Raw genomic sequence first — 23,150 nt, 5'->3', positions numbered from 1 at the left:
ACATGAACAGCCACCTGTATCACAGACTTTCACTATACTTTCAGTAAACATCTCTTTACAGTAGCAGGGGAAAAAGGTAACACCCATACTCACTTCCTGGTGGGCTTACCAAGCTCTGGATGGCTCAGTTCTCCAATCCAATTATCATGTCTACTTGTTTGGTGTTATCTGAAAAGTCCTAATGTTTTTTGGTTAAAGAGATATTACTTTCAAGTTGAGTCCTGCTTTTGAAATTGTGAAAGATCCTAAATATCTCATCATCAGAACTACAGTTTTATTCTCCTTTAAGATATGTACTTAAGGGGACTATGATGGTACCTATTGCTCTTGTTAAGATAACATGGTAACTTAACCATTCAGCTGGAATAGGCACAACATTGTAAATTATCCTTTTGACACTTTCTTGCAACTTGGAAACAAAGAAGGGTGATCATTTATGCCCAGACTTAGATCTGGAGGAAACATTTCCTGCTACCTCCTACTGAACTATGAGCTGGGGGAATATAGGAGGATTTCTGGGAAGTGTGGTAAGTTTGCCAACTGACCTAAATATTCATAAGGGGCTAGTGCCACTCAAGCTGAATCGCACCAGCAAGCAGTTGACAGTGATTTTTGCATTGCTAGCAAAGTAACTAATTTAAATGATGGGAGGTGCTCTGAGTTTTCTGCAACAGAAATACAGCACAATTCCAATCAATGCTCTTCAATTATTTTTGCTGCCAACTTCTAAATACATCCAGGCTTTAACACTTTGTCTGAATAAAGTTAACAATTAAGCATGCATTTAGCAGTCCAGGGAAAGAAATATTGTTGGCAGTTAAACCAAACTCTAAGGGTGTGTCTACACTAGCTGCTGGATCGGCGGGCAACAATCGATCCAGTAGGGATCAATTTATCGCGTCTAGTCTAGATGCAATAAATCAATCCCCGAGGGCTGTCCCGTGGACTCCTGTACTCCACTGTGGCGAGAGGCGCAGGCGGAGTCGACAGGGGAGCAGCAGCAGTTGACTCACCGTGGTAAGTAGATCTAAGTATGTCGACTTCAGCTACGTTATTCACGTAGCTGAAGTTGCATAACTTAGATCGACCGCCCGCCCGCCCTACCCCCCCAGTGTAGACCAGGGCTAAGTTACATTCTTTATCAATTTCTCATGTAAATAATCATCTTCTGAAGATCTTGGCCAAATGTCAATAAATCAGCCCTGGTCTGACTAACTAGAGATATGTTAAGGAAAACGATTGGCTTGTAGGCCAGAAATCGGTCTAGTTATGGAATCTCCCACTTTGGCCTATTCTAATTTTGTGTTCTTATAACAACCCCTGCTCACTCCTAAAAAGGCTTTAAAGGACCATGTGTAGACTGGGGAGGAAAACTGATCTGGCTCATTTAAGAAAATCATCACAACACTCCCAGGTAAAAAGTTGTAGCTTAATGCTGCAATTTAACTTTACTTCCTAGGACATCTGCAGGCTGTTACTTACCTTGGGTTGAATAGCCTCCTTCTGACTCACCAGCTGAGACCTCAGGATGAGGACTTCTTCCTTGCGTACCTCCAGTTCCTCACTTACGGAGGTCAGCTGATCCAGGAGGACTCTGTAGGCAGGGGCACCAGGAGCAGTCACCTCTGGAGAGCTCCTCTCCAAAAGGGCCTTCTGCAGCTCATTCAGCTCATTCTTCAGCTTCTTGTTCTCAGATTCAAGTTCTTGACGCTGCAAAGAAAAAAGACATCCCCATCACTTAGCAGAACCCCTTCTACTCCTCCACAACAGTTACACAGAATTACGAACCACAGGACAGAAGTGTTAAAACTATGGGGAAAATCTCTCCCATTTTCCTGATCTCTTAGCCATAGGGAACAGTGCCTAGAAGGATTTCACTAACTGGTCTACCCTTTGTCTGAAGTACAAAACCAGAAACACCCCGGCGCTGGCCCCTATAAAGGCTCAACTGAAAAATGTCCATTAATCTCTTCCTCCTCTACTCTTCCCTTGACACAAAATTTTTCAAGAATTTCTATTAGACCCAAGCCAGCTTGTGCCTAGCAGGGTTATCAAGATTCTGCACTGTGCAGAAGATGCTAGCAGCATGTGACTCTCTCAAACAAACTATGGTACTGGGACGTGATCATCTGTTTGGTATGGTCCATCATATGCAACAATATCAGCAAAGCCATAGGCTAGGTGCATTGGTGTATTTATTATACAAAGCAGTTTAACCAGCTACAGGGAAGTCCTGTGTGTAAGGAGCAATTCCAGTAGTGTAGTCCCCTGCCATGCCTTCCTACAGCTCACAGTGAACAATTATGCAATAAAATGTCTATTGAGGAGGTTCTTCCTGATTCTTTCTCCAGCTGACTTACATCCTGAAGCAGGAAAGATAGTACTTACTATCCTAGCTAGTGTAACTGGTGATAACATTCTTACTAATCCTTTAAATACCAGAAGCCTCCTATCCAGAATTACCTTGAGTGACTCATATTCTAGCTCTGCGCCTCTCATTGGGGGCCTTTCCTCCTCCTCCTAGGAAAGAACACAGACAAAAGTAAAAATAAATTCCATCCTTCATCTGTTACTAACAGGAGTCAAGGCAGAAAAATGAAAATGTGCATTTTGCAGTCATGATGGGAGTTAAAGCTATTCTTCCTGGGAAGCTGAATACAGTGTATTTAGCCCTATACCTCCGAGTATTTTGTGTGGTATGTTTACATTGCCTTGTTTCATTTACTTTTTGTGCTTATCAAAGATAAATAAAATCAGGGGCAAATTGGTAAAGTTATTTGAATAGGGACAGAGAAGATCTACTCTAAATACTAAATGCAAAGAGGCTCAAGAAATCCATCAACAGAAGGGAAATGAGGATCAGTTGCCAAAATAGGACTCATATTTCTATAAGTATTTCAAGAATATAAAATCAGAGGCAAGAATAAAAAAATCCCCCAGATCTGAATGATCATAATCTTCGGATCTGGATTCAGATCCAAACTCTTTGGCTTGATTCTTCCTGTAAGGTAAATACTGAACAGAACGAGGAATTGTTTAAATAGAGTGTTAAGTGTCAGAGTGCTTAATAAAAGTGTCACGATTTTCAAAGGCACGGATTACCCTCAGCTCCCATCGAGTTTAATAGTGGGTTCCTTAATAATAAACCAAATAAACTTTGAAATAAACCAAAATCAGCCCAGAAAAAAGCTTGAAAGCTTGTCTCTCTCACCAAAAGTAGTTGGTGCAATAAAAGATATTACCTCACCCTTGTCTTTCTAAGATCCGCCCACTTATTTTTAATGCCACAACGTGGATTTAGGAGACTGAATTTAGGTACTCAGGCATGTAACTTTTGGCCAAACAAAGTAAGTACTAATGGAGCAGATGGTTTTATAGAAACCATTCAGCAGGCCAAATTGTCTATATGTTACTAAGGTGGGAACAACATGAGGTCCTCATGTGACTGGCTAGATGCACTCTACCCTGGTCTTGGTGCGGAGAGCCTGTTCCTCTTTCCTGTCCAGTTCATCCTGCAAGGATTGCTTTTCCTGCTCCAGCTCTGTAACCCGTTTCTGCAGCTTGAGGAACAGAGACATGTCCAGCGGTGCCTTTTTCTCACTTGGCTCCTGCTTGAGGAAGAACACAGCGGAGTCAAGAAGGGTCACCATTCCATGTCAGGCGCAAAGGGTATTGTGAGAAGAGAGGAGAGAAAGACTGGAGAAACAGGATGATTTGGGGCATATACATGTTACTTGATTCTGAGAGCTACATATTGGCATCCATAATGTATCACTAACCTTCAAAAGGTTATTTTAAAAAAGACTGACTAGTATAAAAGGTATCTAGCCTAGAGCTTTAAAGGCAGAAATAACTAGATACTAACTCTAAGGCATAAAGTCTAATTAATCATACCTCTTTTACTTACTTGTTTGGAGGGGAGACGGGAGAAAAGAAATAAGTTTGTGGTTAGATTCACTATGAAACAAACTAACTACAGGCAAACTTCTAATTTTTTAAACTATTATTGTTAGGTTCTTTAGTTAAAAGCAATATATTGCATAATTTCTTTATTTGGACCCACCATTAAGCAACCCAATAAACTGGAGTGTGAAATATAAAAATGACCAGAAGGAAGTGATTTGGGTACATTCAGAAGTTTCCTGCCCTTTTTCTTGTACTACTGTAGCTGCACTGTATACACTTGGATTAATCAACTAGCCTTCTTTTGGTATCTTGGTGTAAAGGCCATCATCATTAAGGAAGTATGGGCTGGATGAATGCACTATAAGGTGGGTAGAAAGCTGGCTAGATTGTCGGGCTCAACGGGTAGTGATCAATGGCTCCATGTCTAGTTGGCAGCCGGTATCAAGTGGAGTGCCCCAAGGGTCGGTCCTGGGGCCGGTTTTGTTCAATATCTTCATAAATGATCTGGAGGATGGTGTGGATTGCACTCTCAGCAAATTTGCGGATGATACTAAACTGGGAGGAGTGGTAGATACGCTGGAGGGGAGGGATAGGATACAGAAGGACCTAGACAAATTGGAGGATTGGGCCAAAAGAAATCTGATGAGGTTCAATAAGGATAAGTGCAGGGTCCTGCACTTAGGATGGAAGAATCCAATGCACCGCTACAGACTAGGGACCGAATGGCTAGGCAGCAGTTCTGCGGAAAAGGACCTAGGGGTGACAGTGGACGAGAAGCTGGATATGAGTCAGCAGTGTGCCCTTGTTGCCAAGAAGGCCAATGGCATTTTGGGATGTATAAGTAAGGTTATTGCCAGCAGATCAAGGGATGTGATCGTTCCCCTCTATTCGACATTGGTGAGGCCTCATCTGGAGTACTGTGTCCAGTTTTGGGCCCCACACTTCAAGAAGGATGTGGATAAATTGGAGAGAGTCCAGCGAAGGGCAACAAAAATGATTAGGGGACTGGAACACATGAGTTATGAGGAGAGGCTGAGGGAGCTGGGATTGTTTAGCCTGCAGAAGAGAAGAATGAGGGGGGATTTGATAGCTGCTTTCAACTACCTGAAAGGGGGTTCCAAAGAGGATGGCTCTAGACTGTTCTCAATGGTAGCAGATGACAGAACGAGGAGTAATGGTCTCAAGTTGCAGTGGGGGAGGTTTAGATTGGATATTAGGAAAAACTTTTTCACTAAGAGGGTGGTGAAACACTGGAATGCGTTACCTAGGGAGGTGGTAGAATCTCCTTCCTTAGAGGTTTTTAAGGTCAGGCTTGACGAAGCCCTGGCTGGGATGATTTAACTGGGAATTGGTCCTGCTTTGAGCAGGGGGTTGGACTAGATGACCTTCTGGGGTCCCTTCCAACCCTGATATTCTATGATTCTATGTGTAATTCAAAGCTGTAATGGAACTTGTTGGAGGCAAATATTTTATAGCTTATCATGTTTCAATGAAGACTAAGCAATTACTGTGTAGTGCACCCTAATCCTTTAAAGCCTAGAAAGGATATTAGAAAAGATTCAACTATGCACTTATAAAGCAAACAAAGCATTTATAACATATTAGTATATAATGGTCACAAACTACAAAAACCTTTCGATACAAATTCCATAGAAAATGAGGGTGTTTAAAAGTGGGGTTCTGGCTTGAAATTATCTCTACTTTCTTGGATACTGTTTACTATTGTTAGCCTTCATTTTTAATAGGTTAAATTAATGAAGATTTAATCTCTCTATCTGCACACAGTCCTGTGTGGATTACTTTATTCATTAATATTCAAAAGAACAAAATTGCTGTGAAGCATGATTTTGGAAAAAAATAAAAAAGCAGTTAAATAAGGCTGCAGCCAATGTGAGAAAAAACATTTGGATCTCATGAGAAATGCTATTACATGACACTACACATGACAGTTTCCATCTATCCATAAAGATGAGGTATCACTAGGCCAGTGTCCTGCTCAGTAAATTACCCCATGAAATGATGGGGTGTAAATTAGCTGTTATCACTCAAGAAAGAGATCCTGGAGTCATTGTGGATAGTTCTCTGAAAACATCCACTCAATGTGCAGCAACAGTCAAAAAAGCGAACAAAAACGTTAGGAACCTTTAGGAAAGGAATAGATAGCAAAACAGAAAATATCATGCCACTATATAAATCCATGGTATGCCCACAGCTTGAATACTGTGTGCAGTTCTGGGCACCCATATCCATATCTCCAAAAAGATATATTAAAATTGGAAAAGGTGCAGAAATGGGCAACAAATGATTACGGGTCTGGAGCAGCTTCCATATGAGGAGAGATTTAAAAGATTGGGGTTCTTCAGCTTAAAAAAAGAGATGACTAAGGGGGGTATATAAGAGAGGTCTATAAAATCATGAATGGTGTGGAGAAAGTGAATAAGGAAGTATTATTTACCCCTTCACAGAACACAAGAACCAGGGGTCACCCAATGAAATAAATAGGTAGCAGGTTGAAAATGAACAAAAGGAAGTACTTCTTCACACAAGGCACAGTTAACCTGTGGAACTCATTACCAGAGGATGTTGTGAAGGCAAAAAGTATAACTGGGTTCAAAAAAAGAATTAGATAAGTTCACGGAGGATAGGTCCATCAATGGCTATTAGCTAATATGGTCCGGGACGCAACTCCATTCTCTGGGTGGCCCTAAACCTCCAACTGCCAGAAGCTAGGACTGGATGACAGGGGATGGATCACTCAATAACTGCCCTGTTCTGTTCACTCGTTTTGAAGCCTCTACATTGGCCACTGTCAGAAGACTAGATGGACCACGAGTCTAACCCAGTATGGCCATTCTTATGAAAAATGGAAGTAGAAATACATGACATCTAGAGGATCTGCACAAGCTATAACTTGATTTCAACAGTCTGTCTAAGGAGGAATTGCAGGAACAATAATGGCAGTTATTAAAACCCAACTATGGATACACCAGACAGAGCCGAACTCTGTCCCTCTAAATCACCATTATTCAGTAGGTGAGGAAGGAGTGACATGCTGTATGACCACCCACAGTCAAGAGTGAAATCAGAAGTCTAAAAGAAAAGAAAGTGTCCCCAGCTTGAGTAGAAAATGCTGTCCATTTCTTGACTGGCATAGCACATGCCAGCTCAGGAATCTGATGGCTCTTTGGCATGTTTGTAGTCATATCAAAAGAAGTTTCTGTGTATGGGCTTTTTTCCGAATCCTGAGATATGTTAAGAAAGAGTTGCAGATACACGTGAATTTACACCATAATTAGTACTAACTGCTTGTGGCAGTAGAAGAGCTGACTAATAATTCTGGAAAAATTCCAAATAATCCAGGATTCAAATGAATGCATACTTGAGGTTACAGTAATGAGGCACCTTTCAAGTTTTCTTCTTCTGTATCGCATAGAAAAAAAAATCCAGTATGATGTTCTCCTCACTGAGTGAAATTCACCCCAGTGAAAAAGGCCCATATATACAGCCTTTTAATGTGGGCATTAAGTGATGCATAGAACTTTGAGTGGCCAGTCTCCATTGAAGTGAACTTCACTGATAAAGTGCACGAGAATTGCACGGCATTTTGTGACACTGGTGCAACAGTTCTGTAAGTCTGAGTAGTAATCAGCTATGAAATTTGTAGCTACCTTCCTCTTTCGGCACAGTTATTGAGAGAATAATTAGCTACTTGTGCCTCCCTGAACTTTTAAATATATAGAATAGAAGTTGCTTTTCAGTCACCCGCAAGCTGTTTTTGAGCGCCCACTTTTGAGCATGCAACTGATTGTGCTCTCAAAAGTTGCAGGGCGACTATGTCACGTGTAAATCAGGCAGCTGTGTGACCAACTACCCTATATTCCTTTATTGTAATTTAAAGAAAATTAAAAATATATTTTTACTGAAATCTTTTTTGTAGGATTACGGAGATACAACTCTATACTGAGCCATTCATAAAGAAAATGGGATATGTTGGACTAAAGCACTAGATTCTTGATACTAAGATTTGCCAGTCACAAAGAAAAGATGGGCATAGATTTGCTGGTGATTAATGAAAAGTACTGGAGTTTCTCTAACATTACCTCCATTCTCAGTGGTAAGTCTTCTGTCTCTGTAATCTCAGAGCTAAATGTATATTCAGATTCATTGCTACTATGTGTGGAATCCGTTCTTTTGTGCCCAGGCTTGGGGATGCTCTGAAGTGCAAATAAAATAAGTCAGTACCAGCATTATAGTCACCTGCCCATAACCCAGTGGCTTAGCTTCTAGTGCTCTGAGTTACTGCACAGCAACCATAACTTTGGGAAAAGATTTGAGATTCTGGTTCCTCTATGCCACCTGGGCCCCGAAAAGAAGTTTAAAAATGGGTTAGCAGGGGATTTCCACCTTTTTCTTTCTGAGCTTCCCGCCCACTCCCCAATATACTATAAAAACTCCAGGGCCCAGTGGCGGGGGGGGGGGGCGCCCTCAGGGCTCCTAGATTCAGCCACTGGGTGTGTGTGGGGGGGCCTCAGGGCTTCAGCTGCGGGGGGGGGGGGGCTTGGGGCTGTGGACTTCAGCCACTGGGCAGGTGTGGGGGTGCGTGCTGGTCTCCAGGTGGGAGTGCTCCGGGCTTTTGCCCCGCGGGGCACCAGGGCTCTGGGCGGGGGAGGGAGGGAGCTGAGGGCTTCAGCCTTGTGCGAGAGAACCGCAGCTCAGGGCTTTTGATCCAGGGGGAGCGCCAGGGCTTGGGGCTCCCCACAGCTCCACTCCCAGCTTCAGCCCACGGGGGTCACCGAGGCTCTAGCTCTCGGGGAAGCACTGGGGCTCAGGGCTTCCTGTGGCTTAGTTCCCGGTTCCAGCCCCATGCTTCAGCCTCGGGGCCCTGAAGCCCCTTGAAACCAAGTCACAGCCTCTCAGGGGCCATGGATCCTACTTCAGAACTGCTGGGTTAGACAACATGAAGTGTTTTGGTGGAGCAAAAGCCATCAGATTAGAGCTAATGTTTAAGGGGCAAATTCTGCTCTGGTACACAGGCAAACAATTCCCATGCACAGATCTGTGAACAAAATCTGACCCTACATTATTTCACCAAGTTTTGCTAAAATACTGTCCGCAAACAGGACACAGTTTTACTATATTTGAAATCACTTACCACCATCAGATTCACCTCATCCCTGAGATCGTCATAGCGCTCCTCTAAGCGGCTGAACTCATTCAGAAGATTCTGATATCTTAACCTTTCATCATTCAGATCTAGCTCCAGCTGTTTCGTTTCCTCAACAAGCTTCTTCTCCATGGTCTCTGTCACCAAACAGATGATACCAAGGTGTGAACAAGATGGATCTTGGGAACCTATTTAATCTGTGATGTCCATATTCCACAGGTACGGAATAAAGCAAGACACTATGCACAAGTATAGAGCAAGACGCTATGCACAAGTATGCAAAGAACACAGATACTGTACAAACTGTGCTGTTAAAAACAAAACAAGCCTCAAAACAAACAAGGGATTTGATAGCTGCTTTCAACTACCTGAGAGGTGGTTCCAGAGAGGATGGTTCTAGACTATTCTCAGTGGTAGAAGTGGACAGGACAAGGAGTAATGGTCTCAAGTTGCAGTGGGGGAGGTTTAGGTTGGATATTAGGAAAAACTTTTTCACTAGGAGGGTGGTGAAACACTGGAATGCGTTGCCTAGGGAGGTGGTGGAATCTCCTTCCTTAGAAGTTTTTAAGGTCAGGCTTGACAAAGCCCTGGCTGGGATGATTTAATTGGGGATTGGTCCTGCTTTTGAGCAGGGGGTTGGACTAGATGACCTCCTGAGGTCCCTTCCAACCCTGATATTCTATGATTCTATGATTCTATTTATGCCATTGCAGGAAAGTGCTGCATCAAAGACAAAAAGGACTAGGGTTCACTTCCGTAAAGTCTTCTCCATTGTCTGTCACCTAATAATTTGGGGTGGTACAGTAAAACTGTTTATCCTAGTCTGCTTTTGTACTGTATTAGTCTAGTATCTGAAGATGGCATCTCCATTTGTATATATCTTCAATGTAAAACAAGGATAGTCTTGGCTCTTCCGCATCTTTCTCCAGTTACGATTAGGTGCTCACCACAAAGTCACTTACTAAGATGCAACAATACATCTGTTATTTGTTTGAGCGCTATTAGAAAAATAGGCGTTGGTCTGTGTGTGGTTTTCTCCGATGCTCTGGATAATGCAGGGACCAAAGTGAACTGTGCAATCTGGTGCTGGACAAGAGTTTAGAAAGCAACAGACAACCCAACAAAGATGATGATGTGTGTGTGTCTTTGTGTGATTGCAATAAAGGGGATTAGTTTTCTCCAAATAGAAATTATTTTTTTTCAGAGACGAGGTTCAGAAGCTATCATCAAAAATCATAAGCCCTGTGCCAGCTCTGTACAGACACAGTTTACAGAGCCCAGCTGCCTCAACTTGAGTGTGCAAATACCACATTTGTGCATTTAAAAAGAATTTAAGTGTGTAATTACTCACTTTGTACGTCAAATATCAAGCTGCACATCCAAGTATGGAATTTGCATTCACAATTTAGTAGACCACTTTTGATCATTTGACCCCAATGGGTTAATTATATTTAACAACAGTCAGAACTAGTTTACTTTTTTTAAAAAATATATCTTTGGGGATTCTTAACACTCAAACTATCAACAGTTGTATAGCACATGTGGTCCTATATTACAGTTGTAAATTACATTCTAAAGGGAAACATAGTTAATAAACCACAGCAGATTAACCAGCTCTGAGTCGCTTTACAAAGGAAGAAACAAAGAAAAAAGAAAGTGAAGTGAACAGAACTGACCGGTCATCTCCTTGGCCTGATCCTGGATGCGACGATTCAGCTCCTCCTTTTCCTTTTTCAGTAATGTGTTTTGTTCTTTTAGTTCTGATAACAACTGTAAAAACAACATAATGTTTGGCTCAGGATAAGGACTGCAGTCACAGGAATGTGTTTAATCTGTGCACCTAAAGCTCTGAAGGATCTGACTCCACTGCATCCTTGTAGTAAGAGATCAAAAATTCGATGTTTTTAACTGTCCTTCAGAAAATAAGATCAGTGAGCTAAAGTGCCACCTTCACTTCTTAATTCACATCCCAATTGCACCCTCTCCTGCATGCATCACACACTGAATTTCTGATCAGATGAGGCCAATGAACACAAGAGCCTGGAGTGTTTAACCCAGGGATGCCATTTAAATTGTATTGCATCGAAAGACACATGGATTAGAAACAAATTCAATGATTCTGCCCTATGCCTCTTAAGATTTGATGGCGGTGTGATCCAAGAGCTTGTCTACAAACAAAAGTTGTACTGCTTTAACCATACTGGTATAGCCAAAGTGGTACATACCCTTTACCAGCATAAGGCACCTTTATACCAGCATACCTGTAGTCACATTAGGAGCTGTGTTAGTAATTGTACTGCTAGTAAATGCTTCCCCTAACATGCATATTAATACCAGTACAAAAACTGTGTTTGCAGACCAGACCTACAGACAGTTACAAGACTGCTCTATGGAAACTCTTTCTTTAGCAAAGGACCCAAAAATTTGAACAAATTTAAATGGAAAATTGTTTGTTTTATTTTATTGTTTTGAAGTAACATGTTTTCAGTTTGATAGAGGCTGAGTGCCACACAGATTTCCAAAAACGTGTGGGTGGGGAAGTAACAGAATCATTGTTCTTGGGGGACACATTCAGCTTGAGGTCAGATCAATTCACTATGTTTCTCGCTTTGAAAAATGCTCCAATCAGCAAGCTTCCTGTACTACTCCATATGCTGTACTCAACCCAAGAACAACAGAAGGAAAAGGATAATTTTAGTAACTGTGAATTTCTAAGGTCTCAGGAACAGCAAACCAATGGGCTTTTAGAGACAGGCTGTTTCTAAAACTTTGGTATTTTGGGGTAGGGAGTTCCCACCTGCTCTGTTTCCTGTTTGTATTTGTCTGCCCATTCCTCAATTGTCTTCTTTTCAGATTGTGTTTGGTGCAGCTCCTTTCGAAGCTTGGTGATCTCCTCTTGGAGCACATGCACACGATTGGTGGCATTCTTAGCCTCCTCCTCACTCATACGAAACCTTTCCACGTCACTCCGCAGCTTCTCAGTCTCTGTGTTGTAAGTGGTTTCCAGACTAGTTAGTTTCTCCAGCAGGGATTTGTAGTCTTTATGCTTTACAAAACACAATGAAGACATATGTGCATTTAGAATAGCTTTGTTTTAATGAGAATGTTAGTGCTGGTGAAAGGTGCTATATTGACAGACTGAATCACTCTATTTATTCACAGAACACTTGATGCTTGGCCAGGAAGATAGCAGCATCCAAACCTTCATGTCCCAGGTTAAAATCAGACAAAGCCCATGCATGCCCAGCAACTTGTTTTCCATTCAACACCCTGAAAAAAGTGTATCGTGACAGGGGATGGATCACCAGATAAATTACCTGTTATGTTCATTCCCTCTGGGGCACCTGGCATTGGCCACTGTCAGCTACTGGGCAAGATGGATCTTTGGTCTGACCCAGTATGGCCGTTCTTACGTATGGAAATGGTATGGAATGGTACATTATCTACTGATTCACATCTAAACTGATCCACTCTCCCCTCTATGGAAAGGGATATTTCTCCTGACTAAAGAAGAAAACTAAATTTTCCTTTTAAAGAAAAATTCTGCTCCCAATAATTACTGTATTTTTCCAACAATTGCCCATACTTCAAATATTGAGGCAGATGATGAGAGACTCCTGACCATTCACTCTTGGGGCATTTACCTGCTCATCAACTTTACGCTGCAGCTGCATGATCTTGTTCTCCATCCCAATATTGAGCTTCTTGTACCGTTCCACAGAGCGTGCCTCTATCTTCAGCTTCTTCAGCTCCCTCTTGGCCATCATACGCCTGTAGCAGCATTGCAGGTAGACAATTGCCTTCAAGCTCCTACGGTAGTGCACGCGAGCCAGCCAGCCCCGCATGTGTTTCTGAATAATAATGGCCTTGTGCTCTCGAAGCATCTGCATTTAAAAACAAAACCATTAGATGAAAAAGCCACACACTGTATTTATACAAAATTAACAACATTCTGCAAGGAGACATATATAGGTAACAACTAGAGACACATCCATTTGAAAAGAGAAACTGCAGGTGAAAGGCAGCAGGAGAGGACCAGGGAATCAGTATAAATAAATAAAATAAATTAACCTAAGAAGCAAGAGAAGAAGATGGGGAAAGAAATGAGAGAAAGCTAAAATGAAGGGAAAGAGATGGAAGGAAGGAACTGGGGACATTTGTATTGATGTGAGATCCCTGTTAATTACAAGAATATAGAACACCTATAGACAAAACAACAAATCCATCCCTAGACTTCTAGGGATGACTAGATCTTGCTCTTACTATACCCTTTTATTATGAGGCCACTTGAAGTCATTGGTACATGGACAGATAGGTAAATTCAGCAACTTATTGTTTAGTCTCACTACATATCTTCCAAATATATACACATATACATGAACCTCCTCTGCATTTCAATAGTTGGTAGTAGCTTATGAAGTTGAATTCCAATTTCCTTTCTTTCCCCCCTGCCTTTTTTTTTCTTTAGTTATTCCTAACTTGTAAAAACTTTTTTTTAATGCTTTCTCATGCTTACTGTTTGGCTAAAGATCAAACAAAATTGATGCAGCTTTTTTGAAGTTCTGCAAACATTAAAGGAATGCTTTCCTCCCCATTTATTCCAATCAGAAATTTTGCACCCTCCTAATTCCAGAACAGCTGACAGTAGAAATTTCAAAACATGGCTTGACATTCTTTATTAAAATATAAAAACAATTCAGGTTTGATGAAAAAATGGGTTAGAATTGAAGTTATCAGTGTTTTAGCTACCAATCTTTCATATTCAAACAAATTTTCTATTTACTTTTTGGACAGCTGAATTAAGGATGCTTTAGTGATTTCCAAGGTCTGGAGGTCCTAAATTCCATAGGATGAGAGAGTTTTGCTCTAAAGAGTTAGAACTAAAGGGTTTAGCTTCTAAAGGGTAATGTGTGCGTCATATATTATGAACCAAAGTCATCTGTAGGGAGAGCTTGTCAATTAGTCACAGGAAGACAACTACACAATCTAGAATCCCAGGACTGCAAACAAAGCCTCTGTTTCTTCCTGCAGTCATCCCAGGATCATAGGCCTTAATAAAATTTCTCCTTCACATCAATGCATCTGTCTTACATTTATCATTTGTTCCATCTGTGATGGGAGGATTTTATAATAGGTAATTTCTAATTGCGATTACTAAGGAGAATAATTAACTATAATTGCAGAACCATCGTTAGATAGGTAAGTTTGACTGGCCCTTATGTTGACTTCAGAAGTAATTTGCCATATCTACTACAAGGGAATGTGACAGGTTTATAAAATGTTGTTGTACAATAGAAAAGGAAGTGTGTATAAGAGTCACTCAGCCAATTTCAGGAATCTAGAATGGTTGACTCATCTGTTCTGCATGTCCTGGGGATGGCTTTTAGCCTATATGTTGATGCGATGTACCTGTCAGTTTTATGAGGAAGCTCATTACTTTCTGAAGTTAATGTATATTTGAAAACATCTGTCAGGCTATTAAGAGACTCAATGTTTTAATATTGTTATGTGCATTGGTAATATAAAACCTGGATTACAGTGCTCAGAATGCTAGCAGAAATAAAACAAATAATAATAATGTACACCATAAAACACATAGGATGTGTAACATGGCTGAGTTCAGGGGGAGAAATCTTACTTTTCTGGCATTTCTGGCTGTTGATCGTTCGTTGGCACAACCTTCACGTCAATGTTATGTTAGATTGATATACTGTATATGCATGGGTGTATGTATGTGTGCACCTAAACACAAGCATGTATGCATACTTGTACATTTTTTCTTTAGTACAAATCTAAAAATGTCCAGAAATTCATACAGTCCAATTTTTTTGATCAACAGAAGACAACATTTCAAGCACAAGCATTGGCAGGCTTTTCTGTTTACATCTACTAACTTGAGAAGAAGTACAACTATGTAGGACAATTTCTCAGTGAATGATGAGTTGACCTTTGAAAAACTCAATGCAAAACAATCTTTACAGGTAGAATTGCTGTGCAAAATGTTGTCTAACTCACAAAATCCCAATGTATCAGTAATTCTGCTTCTAGCCCTATAACATTTCAAAGCAAAGCCTAATTTCTAAAATGAGGGCAGTTAATTTTTCTTTAAACATAGTCACTTAATGTCATATCATCATAATTAGGACAGAACTCTATCAACCTCCCCCAAACTGAGATCAGCACAGGTAAATGAAAAAAGTGAAAAACAAAAAGAGAGCCAAGGCTTTAATCTTTTATTCTATCAGACAACAGCTCACTAATATCAAAATTAGCATCCTCAATCATCTTTTAGAGTTTGTCAGAATCACAGAAATTAGGGGTTAAGAAGAGCTACTAAATCATCTGGTCCATGTGTGCATGCAATATTAATTTGGACTCATAATGAGTAGATGTCTGATTATTGTATCGTATTATTCATATTTTCAAGTACTTTATTTCAGGCCGTGCAGTGGCACTGAGTGTGTGCATTAAGGTCTGACAATTTGTACACAAACATTTTAGAGTGCCATGGAAACACTACAGTCTTGGCTAACCCGGAGGTGCTTGGAAACAGCAATAATGAAACACTGGGTCTTCTTACCCTCTGGTATTTGTTCCTGGCTATGTAACTTCGTAAAAGTGACTGAAGAACAATAGTGGTAGCTCGCATGAGACGGTATCTTTTGCGAACCACATACATGCGCTGGAACTTCTGAAGTATGATGGCAGCCCTGGTTCTTCGCAAGAACTTGGCATAGCTGGCAAAGAAAAATGGTGGAAATGGAATTTACATCTATTATTTATAAGCCCTGAATAACATTTTCCCAGTCCTATAACTTTACCCTCTTTCTTAAGAGCTACGTTTTCTACATATTCTACTCTAGATTATTTGCAGTACTGTCAGTGGTACAATGTTTGCTTACTACTATACTGCAGCAGCATGGGAAAATTAAAAAATTAACCCTTAAAAGCCCCAGATAGAGTTTACTCATCCTCAGAAAATTGCACTGGGGAACTGACACACTCTTCTCAGTTTCTCATCACCTTCCCTCATTCTTTAAAGCAGCTTCCATTAATCAACTTTCCCTAACTCATTCCCCAACAGAAACAGGTCCACCCTTAATTCCTATTCCTCCAGCAAGACCACTGAAAAGCATCCCGACTCAATTCCTTTCCTTTTCCCTCCCACCTCACCTCTGTATCTGCCTGCTTCCCTGCTCCAGCTAGTTCCCTCATCACCCATATCAGCCATCTACTCCTAGCTGGCCTGTCTCCCCTTTGTTGCATCCTGGCCTGAGGGATAGGTTCTCCACCACTGGAAAGAGAGGCCACCACATTAGAAGGGCAGTGGAAAGTTAACAAGGTTTTGTGGCAAGAAAAGGGCAGGGCAGGATTCAGTCTAAGCAAGAGTCCTGCCTCACGCCACCTGCAGACTGATTTCCTCACTCTATTTTTCCTCTACTTTAACAAATAGAGAACATGGACTGCTCTTAGGTGTTATCCAGCTGGGAAATAGCTACTTCTTTCTGAAGGTCAAAAAAAGCAGGTACTGCTCTTAGAGGAATGCATAGTGTAGTCTATTTCCTTCATTACACTAAAAAATTAATTCCTAGTGATCAGCACAAGGAGACAGGTCTCACAGTTAAATGACCTAGTTAGAGGAATGTGAACTGATGTAAGAGCAAGTGTCCCCAAGTGTGCTACTTACCATCGTGCTTGGTACCCTCTAACATATCTCTGAATGGTGATGGCTGCTTTCTTCATGCGCAGGTACTTCTTTCGCATCAGCCATCCTCGGATTGTCTTCTGGATGCGGATGCAGGCAACTCTCAGCTTATCTGCTCTTATTTTTTCCAGATAGGCTACTTGACCAGCCCGAAAAAATATTTTTGTCTTACCAAACTGGTACTTATCCTTGTCCTATTTTCAGATGAAATATATGATCAGCAACAGAATTAAACAATAGTGGATAAAAAAGGAGACTCAAAGGCTGAATTGAAAGCAGAGTCAGTAAAGAGGTAAAACTACCCATTTAGTATTTCAGTGAAATCTGCACTTACAATAGGTAAGGAAGCAGGATTTTTTTTTACCCTATTATGTTCTGTGCATAAATTTTTAGAATTAGCAGGGTTAGGGAATTGGAAACTTAAGGAATAATATATATGTGAGGATTGGTTACAACTTTATTCTAACAGGAAATATTTTCTGAATCAGAAAAAGAGTTTTCATTTTTTTAAAAAATGTGTCTAAAAACTGAAGACTGATATTTCCTCTGCCAAATACGGCTTATATTTAAGGTACTTTGTTGTCAGTTTTTACTGAAAAATCCCTGGGTTTAACAAAAGCTATTCTTTTTTTTTTAAACTGATTTTTACCCAAACTTTGGACCACTCAGGCACATGAAAATACCGATTGTTAAGAAAATCAATACATTACATTAGTGAGATGTGTATGTTAGTAATAAATTTGTCTAAGTGTAAATGTAAGACTGTCTGTTAAATAAGATAATATAGAAGAAGAAACACACTCACATGTATGCATGTGCATACATGTAAGTACAGCTAATATACAGTTCATGAAATAAACCATAGCTTTAAAAAAAACACTGCTTTTAATTTTTAATACTCTTACTTTTTTCTGTCCTCCCATCCCCCAATATTAAACCCAATATTTACCCAAAAAACTGGAAAGTGAAGTTTTGCAACAATTTTCACCCACTTTGTAATAAACACCAGTACACATCTAGGAAATTTTAAACAAAATATAAACCAAACATGAAGGACATTGTTAATATTCAGGCTACAAGGATCAGGACGGTTGGTATTTCTCATGAAACTGAGGAGAAACACTAGTGAAACTGATGAGACAAGGAAAAAAATCAGTAATTGAAAGGAAAATTAAAGTAACTATTTTTAAATTGATATCTGACCTTCCTCAACAGTCAGTCTTAAGCTATATTACAGAGTACAAATGTTTTAGAAAGGATTTGAAAAAATGACTTGATATCTATTAGCCTGAGAACCAACCCTACTAGCCCAGGGGAAATATCTGTGCCCCCACACTCATGTACAATTGTATGGAATAAAACCAATGAGGCATAATGGACAGAGCAAGTCGAGATGATTGCAGCACACTTGGGGGGCGAGGAAGCAAGGTTCGGGAGGGGCTATGGGTAGTGGTGGAAAAACAGGATGAAATCATTTGTGTGTACTTTGACTTGAAATTTACACACAAACACACAGGTAAAGCAATAACCTCCACTATTTAATAGGTACTATTGATTACTATTTGATGTCAGTATGCAAGCACTGGCAGTCAAGCTGAAAGCTCCAGCTGCTCCTATTGCTTTGAATGCTTTTAGTAACACACGAGAAAAGGAATCCACTCACATGACAGGGAGAGCATATGCACACAAGTGCATTTAAATGGAATCTTGAAAAAATAAACTGCATTCTATGCTTGTTTGTATAATACAATTGACTGATACTTACGCTGCCCCTCAGCAAACTAGGTGGCTTTCTGATTTTAATTTCCATGGCAAGTCATCTGTGTACTTTTACTTTTCCTCACCTATACCTTGCATTGAGTCATGATTAATCACCTTCTGGTTGAGAAATACATGGGAACCTGTTTTGGAGCCTATCTGTGCTGTGCATTAACCCTTTGTATACTGGCTAATCCCCAGGAACCCCAGTAATTTCTTGTGTAACTCTAATGATTTTGTTTTATACCCAGATGATTTAAGTAATAGATAATTCTTAAATGTTAAGGGGAGCCAGCAGCTGGTGCTGTACTGGAAGATGGGGAGCTGTTCACTCTTGGAAGCAAGGCTGGGTCAATACTCTTAGTCCTGCGCCTTTCCTGTGCTGGAAAGTCTCCTTCTCCTGCTGTTTATTTTCACCATTACTCCCCTAGGCTGGAAATTGGCTACATGCATGAAAGCTGTTAGGAAGCTTGCACAGAACATCTCTGTGTAGGAGGGCAAGGGCAGGGAGACAGCTAAGAGGTGGTAGGGCAGTGGCAGGATCTCACTATGCTAAGTGGAATTAAGGAATCACAGAATCATAGGAGTGGAAGGGAATTTGAGAGGTCACCTAGTCCAGCCCCATGCCCTCAGGGCAGGACTAAGTATTAACTAGACCACCCTGACAGGTGTCTGTCTAACCTTCTCTTAAAAATCTCCAATTATGGAGATTCCCTAGAAATTTATTCCAGTGCTTAACTAACCTGGCAGTCAGGCAGTTTTTCCTAATGTCCAACCTAAATCGCCCTTGCTGCAATTTAAGCCCATTGCTTCTTGTCCTATCCTCAGAGGTTAACAAGAACAATTTTTCTCCCTCCTCCTTGTACAACCTTTTATGTACTTGAAAACTGTTAAGGAAGTGGAAGGGTTTTTGTTTGGACCAGGAAAGAGAGACTCCTGCATATTTGAATCCTCAGGATGATTATACCCTCAAGATTAATACAACTTGCTGTTAAATTAAGTGAGGCAGTCCCTCCATCCACCAGGGCTTAAAATTGTCCTCTTCCCAGCCTCTGCTAGACCAGAGAACCAAATCCCCACCACACACACAGTAACACTGGAGTGACTTACACTCACTGAAGCAACATCCCATTTTTGACAATAAAAAGAATGGTTGATCCTTAATAGCAGCCAAGGCCTGATGCTTCCAAAGCTTCAAAAAGAAAAGTGAGTGTCACCCAATCCAGCAAACAATATAACACTCAGAGAGACTATGATTTTCCTAAACTAGTGTTGGCTGCTGTTTGAAATCCCTATCAACTAATAATAACTTATGACTAATTTCAAATTTGTAGAGGGGGAGCAACACATTTTCAAAAACTATCTGTATAATTCAGGATTCCGAGCAATATTTATAGTAGGGCTTTCAAACGATTAAAAAAATTAATCACGACTAATCACACTGTTAAACAATAATAGAATACCATTTATTTAAATATTTTTGGATGTTTTCTACATTTTCAAAAATACTGATTTCAAGTATAACACAGAATACAAAGTGTACAATGCTCACTTTATATTTATTTTTGATTACAAGTATTGACACTGTAAAAAAATAGAAGAAATAGTATTTTTCAATTCACCTAATACAAGTACTATAGTGCAATCTCTTTATCATGAAAGTTGAATTTTCAAATGTAGAATTCTGTAAAAAAAACTGCATTCAAAAATAAAACAATGTAAAATTTTAGAGACTGCAAGTCCACTCAGTCCTACTTCTTGTTCAGCCAATCACTCAGACAAACAAGTTTGTTTACATTTGCAGGAGATAATGCTGCCCGCTTCTTGTTTACAAGGTCACCTGAAAGTGAGAACAGGCATTCTCATGGCACTGTTGTAGCTGGCGTTGCAAGATATTTATGTGCCAGATGCGCTAAAGATTCATATGTCCCTTCATGCTTCAACCACCATTCCAGGGGACATGCGTCCATGCTGACGATGGGTTCTGCTCGATAATAGTTCAAAGCAGTGTGTACTGACGCATGTTCATTTTCATTATCTGAGTCAGATGCCACCAGCAGAAGGCTGATTTTCTTTTTTGGAGGTTCGGGTTCTGTAGTTTCCGCATCAGAGTATTGCTCTTTTAAGAATTCTGAACTCATGCTCCACACCTTGTCCCTCTCAGATTTTGGAAGGCACTTCAGATTCTTAAACCTTGGGACAAGTTCTGTAGCTATCTTTAGAAATCTCACATTGGTACCTTCTTTGCGTTTTGTCAAATCTGCAGTGAAAATGTTCTTAAAATGAACAAAGTGTGCTGGCTCATCCGAGACTGCTGTAACATGAAATATATGGCAGAATACAGGTAAAACAGAGCAGGGGACATACACTTATCCCCCAAGGAGTTCGGTCACAATTTAATTAACAAATTTTTTTTTTAAATGAGCATCATCAGCATGTCCTCTGGAATGGTGGCCGAAGCATGAAGGGGTGTATAATGTTTACCATATCTGGCATGCAAACACCTTGCAATGCCAGATACAAAAGTGCCATGCAAATGCCTGTTCTCACTTTCCAGTGACATTGCAAATAAGAAGAGGGCAGCATTATCTCCTGTAAATGTAAACAAACTTGTTTGTCTTAGCAATTGGCTGAACAAGAAGTAGCACTGAGTGGACTTGTACGCTCTGAAGTTTTACATTGTTTTGTTTTTGAATGCAGTTATGTAACTCCCTCCAAAAAATCTACATTTGTATTGTTTTGTTTATGAGTGCAGTTATATAACAAACAAACAGAATCTACATTTGTAAGTTGCACTTTCACAGTAAAGAGATTGCACTGCAGTACTTGTATGAGGTGAATTGAAAAATACTATTTCTTTTGTTTATCATTTTTACAGTGCAAATATTTGTAATCAAAATAATATACACGTTGATTTCAATTACAACACAGAACACAATATATATGAAAATGTAGAAAAACATCCAAAATATATAATAAATTTCAACTGGTATTCTATTGTTTAACAGTGCAATTAAAATCATGATTAATTTTTTTGAGTTAATCGCGTGCGTTAACTGTGATTAATTGATAGCCCTAATTTATAGGTTTTAAAAGCTACAATTCTACTACCAGAATCAGCTTCTCCAACAAATTTTTGCATGTCTGTTTTCTGTCACTAAGGACATCTTTTTGCTTCATCAGGACACGGTAGCGGCTGAAGAACTCTTGATACGTCCACCTGTACCAAGAAACAGAAAGGGTGTTAGCCATACAACGGAAACCTCTCACAGTGAAAATGCCTCTTCTGAAAACAATCTGAGAAACGGCAAACCTACCTTGAGGGGAAGCCAGCTGCACTGATCCGGATAGTTTCCAGAACACCACAAGCTCTGAGCTGCTGAACTGCCCGCTTTTCATCAAACCTATATAAAAAAACAAAACATCTGTCAAATGGCAGACTTTCTAAGTGAAGCTCTAGCCAAGTTTTGTACGAGAACCCAAGTTCAGAAATGGTGACAACATTAGAAATGCAAACTAGCAGATTTCAGTCAAAGAAGTTGTCATGAGTACAGATTCTTCAGCAGCGCAAGCTTTGAATCAAATTCTAAATGGAAAGTCATGAAATTGTGGGTATCCTTCTCAGACAGCATAAAGGAGAACTACAAAGCTGTCAGCTAATAATTTTCTCTCCATTCAGCCCCAAACATCTGCTATTATTATGTGTGTCCCAATGCTTTCAGGATACACTATTCTGCTGCTGTATACTGTGTTTTCAGAGACCATTTATGAACCAACGTACGTGAATGGAAACTTGAAGTCATTGGGCTTAATGCAACGCACATAGTGTGGAGTTGTAGCATTAAGGGTTTCCATCAGCAGATGAAGAGAGTTCCGAAACTGTAAAAAAGAAAAAGAAAAAAAACCAACAAAAAGGAAATCAGAATACGATGAAATTCAGTCTTGTTTGAAATGATCTCGAAGGGGAACTTTTTTTATTAGATAAAAGAGGTTGTCTTGAAAAATCCAGCATAAAGACAAATTGCAATAAAGCAGTTTGGTTATGTGCTGCCCCAGTGTATGCATCCATACTACAAATTCTGGTGGTTCTTCGAAGCAATTCATATACACTGCAACACTCTTGTTGAATCAACGGCAATCATACTGCCATACGATACACAAATGCTTGAGTTGAAGTGTAACCACACAAGCTGCAGGAGCTGGAAGACTGAGCTATTTTGAATTTCTAACTACATTCTATTTTGTGGGCAACAACATATCCAAATGTGAGGTTAAATACTAACAACGGAATACATTCTGTATTGAACCTTTACATAGGCAGCATAAATTCTAGCACCCAAATCTGCATGTTGTGTCTGAAATCAGCAACAATCTGAACAGGCATGTTAAAATATCACAATAGACACTTTTTCCCAGCTGGTTTAAAATCAATCCAGATGAAAGAGATGCAAAACAGATTTCTACCAGAGGAAAGATCTGTAGAAACTGATAGGTGGTTGGTGACTGTTCACTTTTTTGGAGGTAAGCCAGCCTGTTGTTTCAACTTTTTCAGTCTTAGGGTCTTATTGGATCCATCACTAGTCCTGGATTCCCAAGAAACACAGTGGCTTTGAATAC

General features: G+C 40.1%; 1 protein-coding gene across 3 annotated transcripts in view; it reads right to left on the bottom strand.

Annotated features, from left to right (window-relative positions):
• The window catches only part of MYO5A (myosin VA), a 214,827-nt gene that overhangs the window by 33,005 nt on the left and 158,672 nt on the right, over positions 1–23,150 (bottom strand). For 2 of the 3 annotated variants that reach the window (XM_084640740.1, XM_084640741.1), the window contains exons 16-28: positions 22,315–22,412; positions 21,851–21,937; positions 21,645–21,753; positions 16,758–16,969; positions 15,651–15,807; positions 12,715–12,954; positions 11,868–12,116; positions 10,747–10,840; positions 9,059–9,207; positions 8,007–8,120; positions 3,465–3,611; positions 2,464–2,520; positions 1,483–1,710 (exon numbers count right to left, since the gene is read on the bottom strand). In XM_084640740.1, the coding sequence (XP_084496866.1) occupies positions 1,483–1,710; positions 2,464–2,520; positions 3,465–3,611; positions 8,007–8,120; positions 9,059–9,207; positions 10,747–10,840; positions 11,868–12,116; positions 12,715–12,954; positions 15,651–15,807; positions 16,758–16,969; positions 21,645–21,753; positions 21,851–21,937; positions 22,315–22,412 (1,941 nt within the window). The remainder of the gene's footprint in view (positions 1–1,482; positions 1,711–2,463; positions 2,521–3,464; positions 3,612–8,006; positions 8,121–9,058; positions 9,208–10,746; positions 10,841–11,867; positions 12,117–12,714; positions 12,955–15,650; positions 15,808–16,757; positions 16,970–21,644; positions 21,754–21,850; positions 21,938–22,314; positions 22,413–23,150) is intronic. The other variant, XM_084640742.1, reaches the window with a different exon arrangement.

The sequence above is a fragment of the Lepidochelys olivacea genome (assembly GCF_965140295.1).
Source record: "Lepidochelys olivacea isolate rLepOli2 genome assembly, chromosome: 10".
Classification (NCBI taxonomy): Eukaryota; Metazoa; Chordata; order Testudines; family Cheloniidae; genus Lepidochelys; species Lepidochelys olivacea.
The sequence above is the reverse complement of the archived record's forward strand: the minus strand, read 5'-3'. Positions and strand labels throughout refer to the sequence as shown.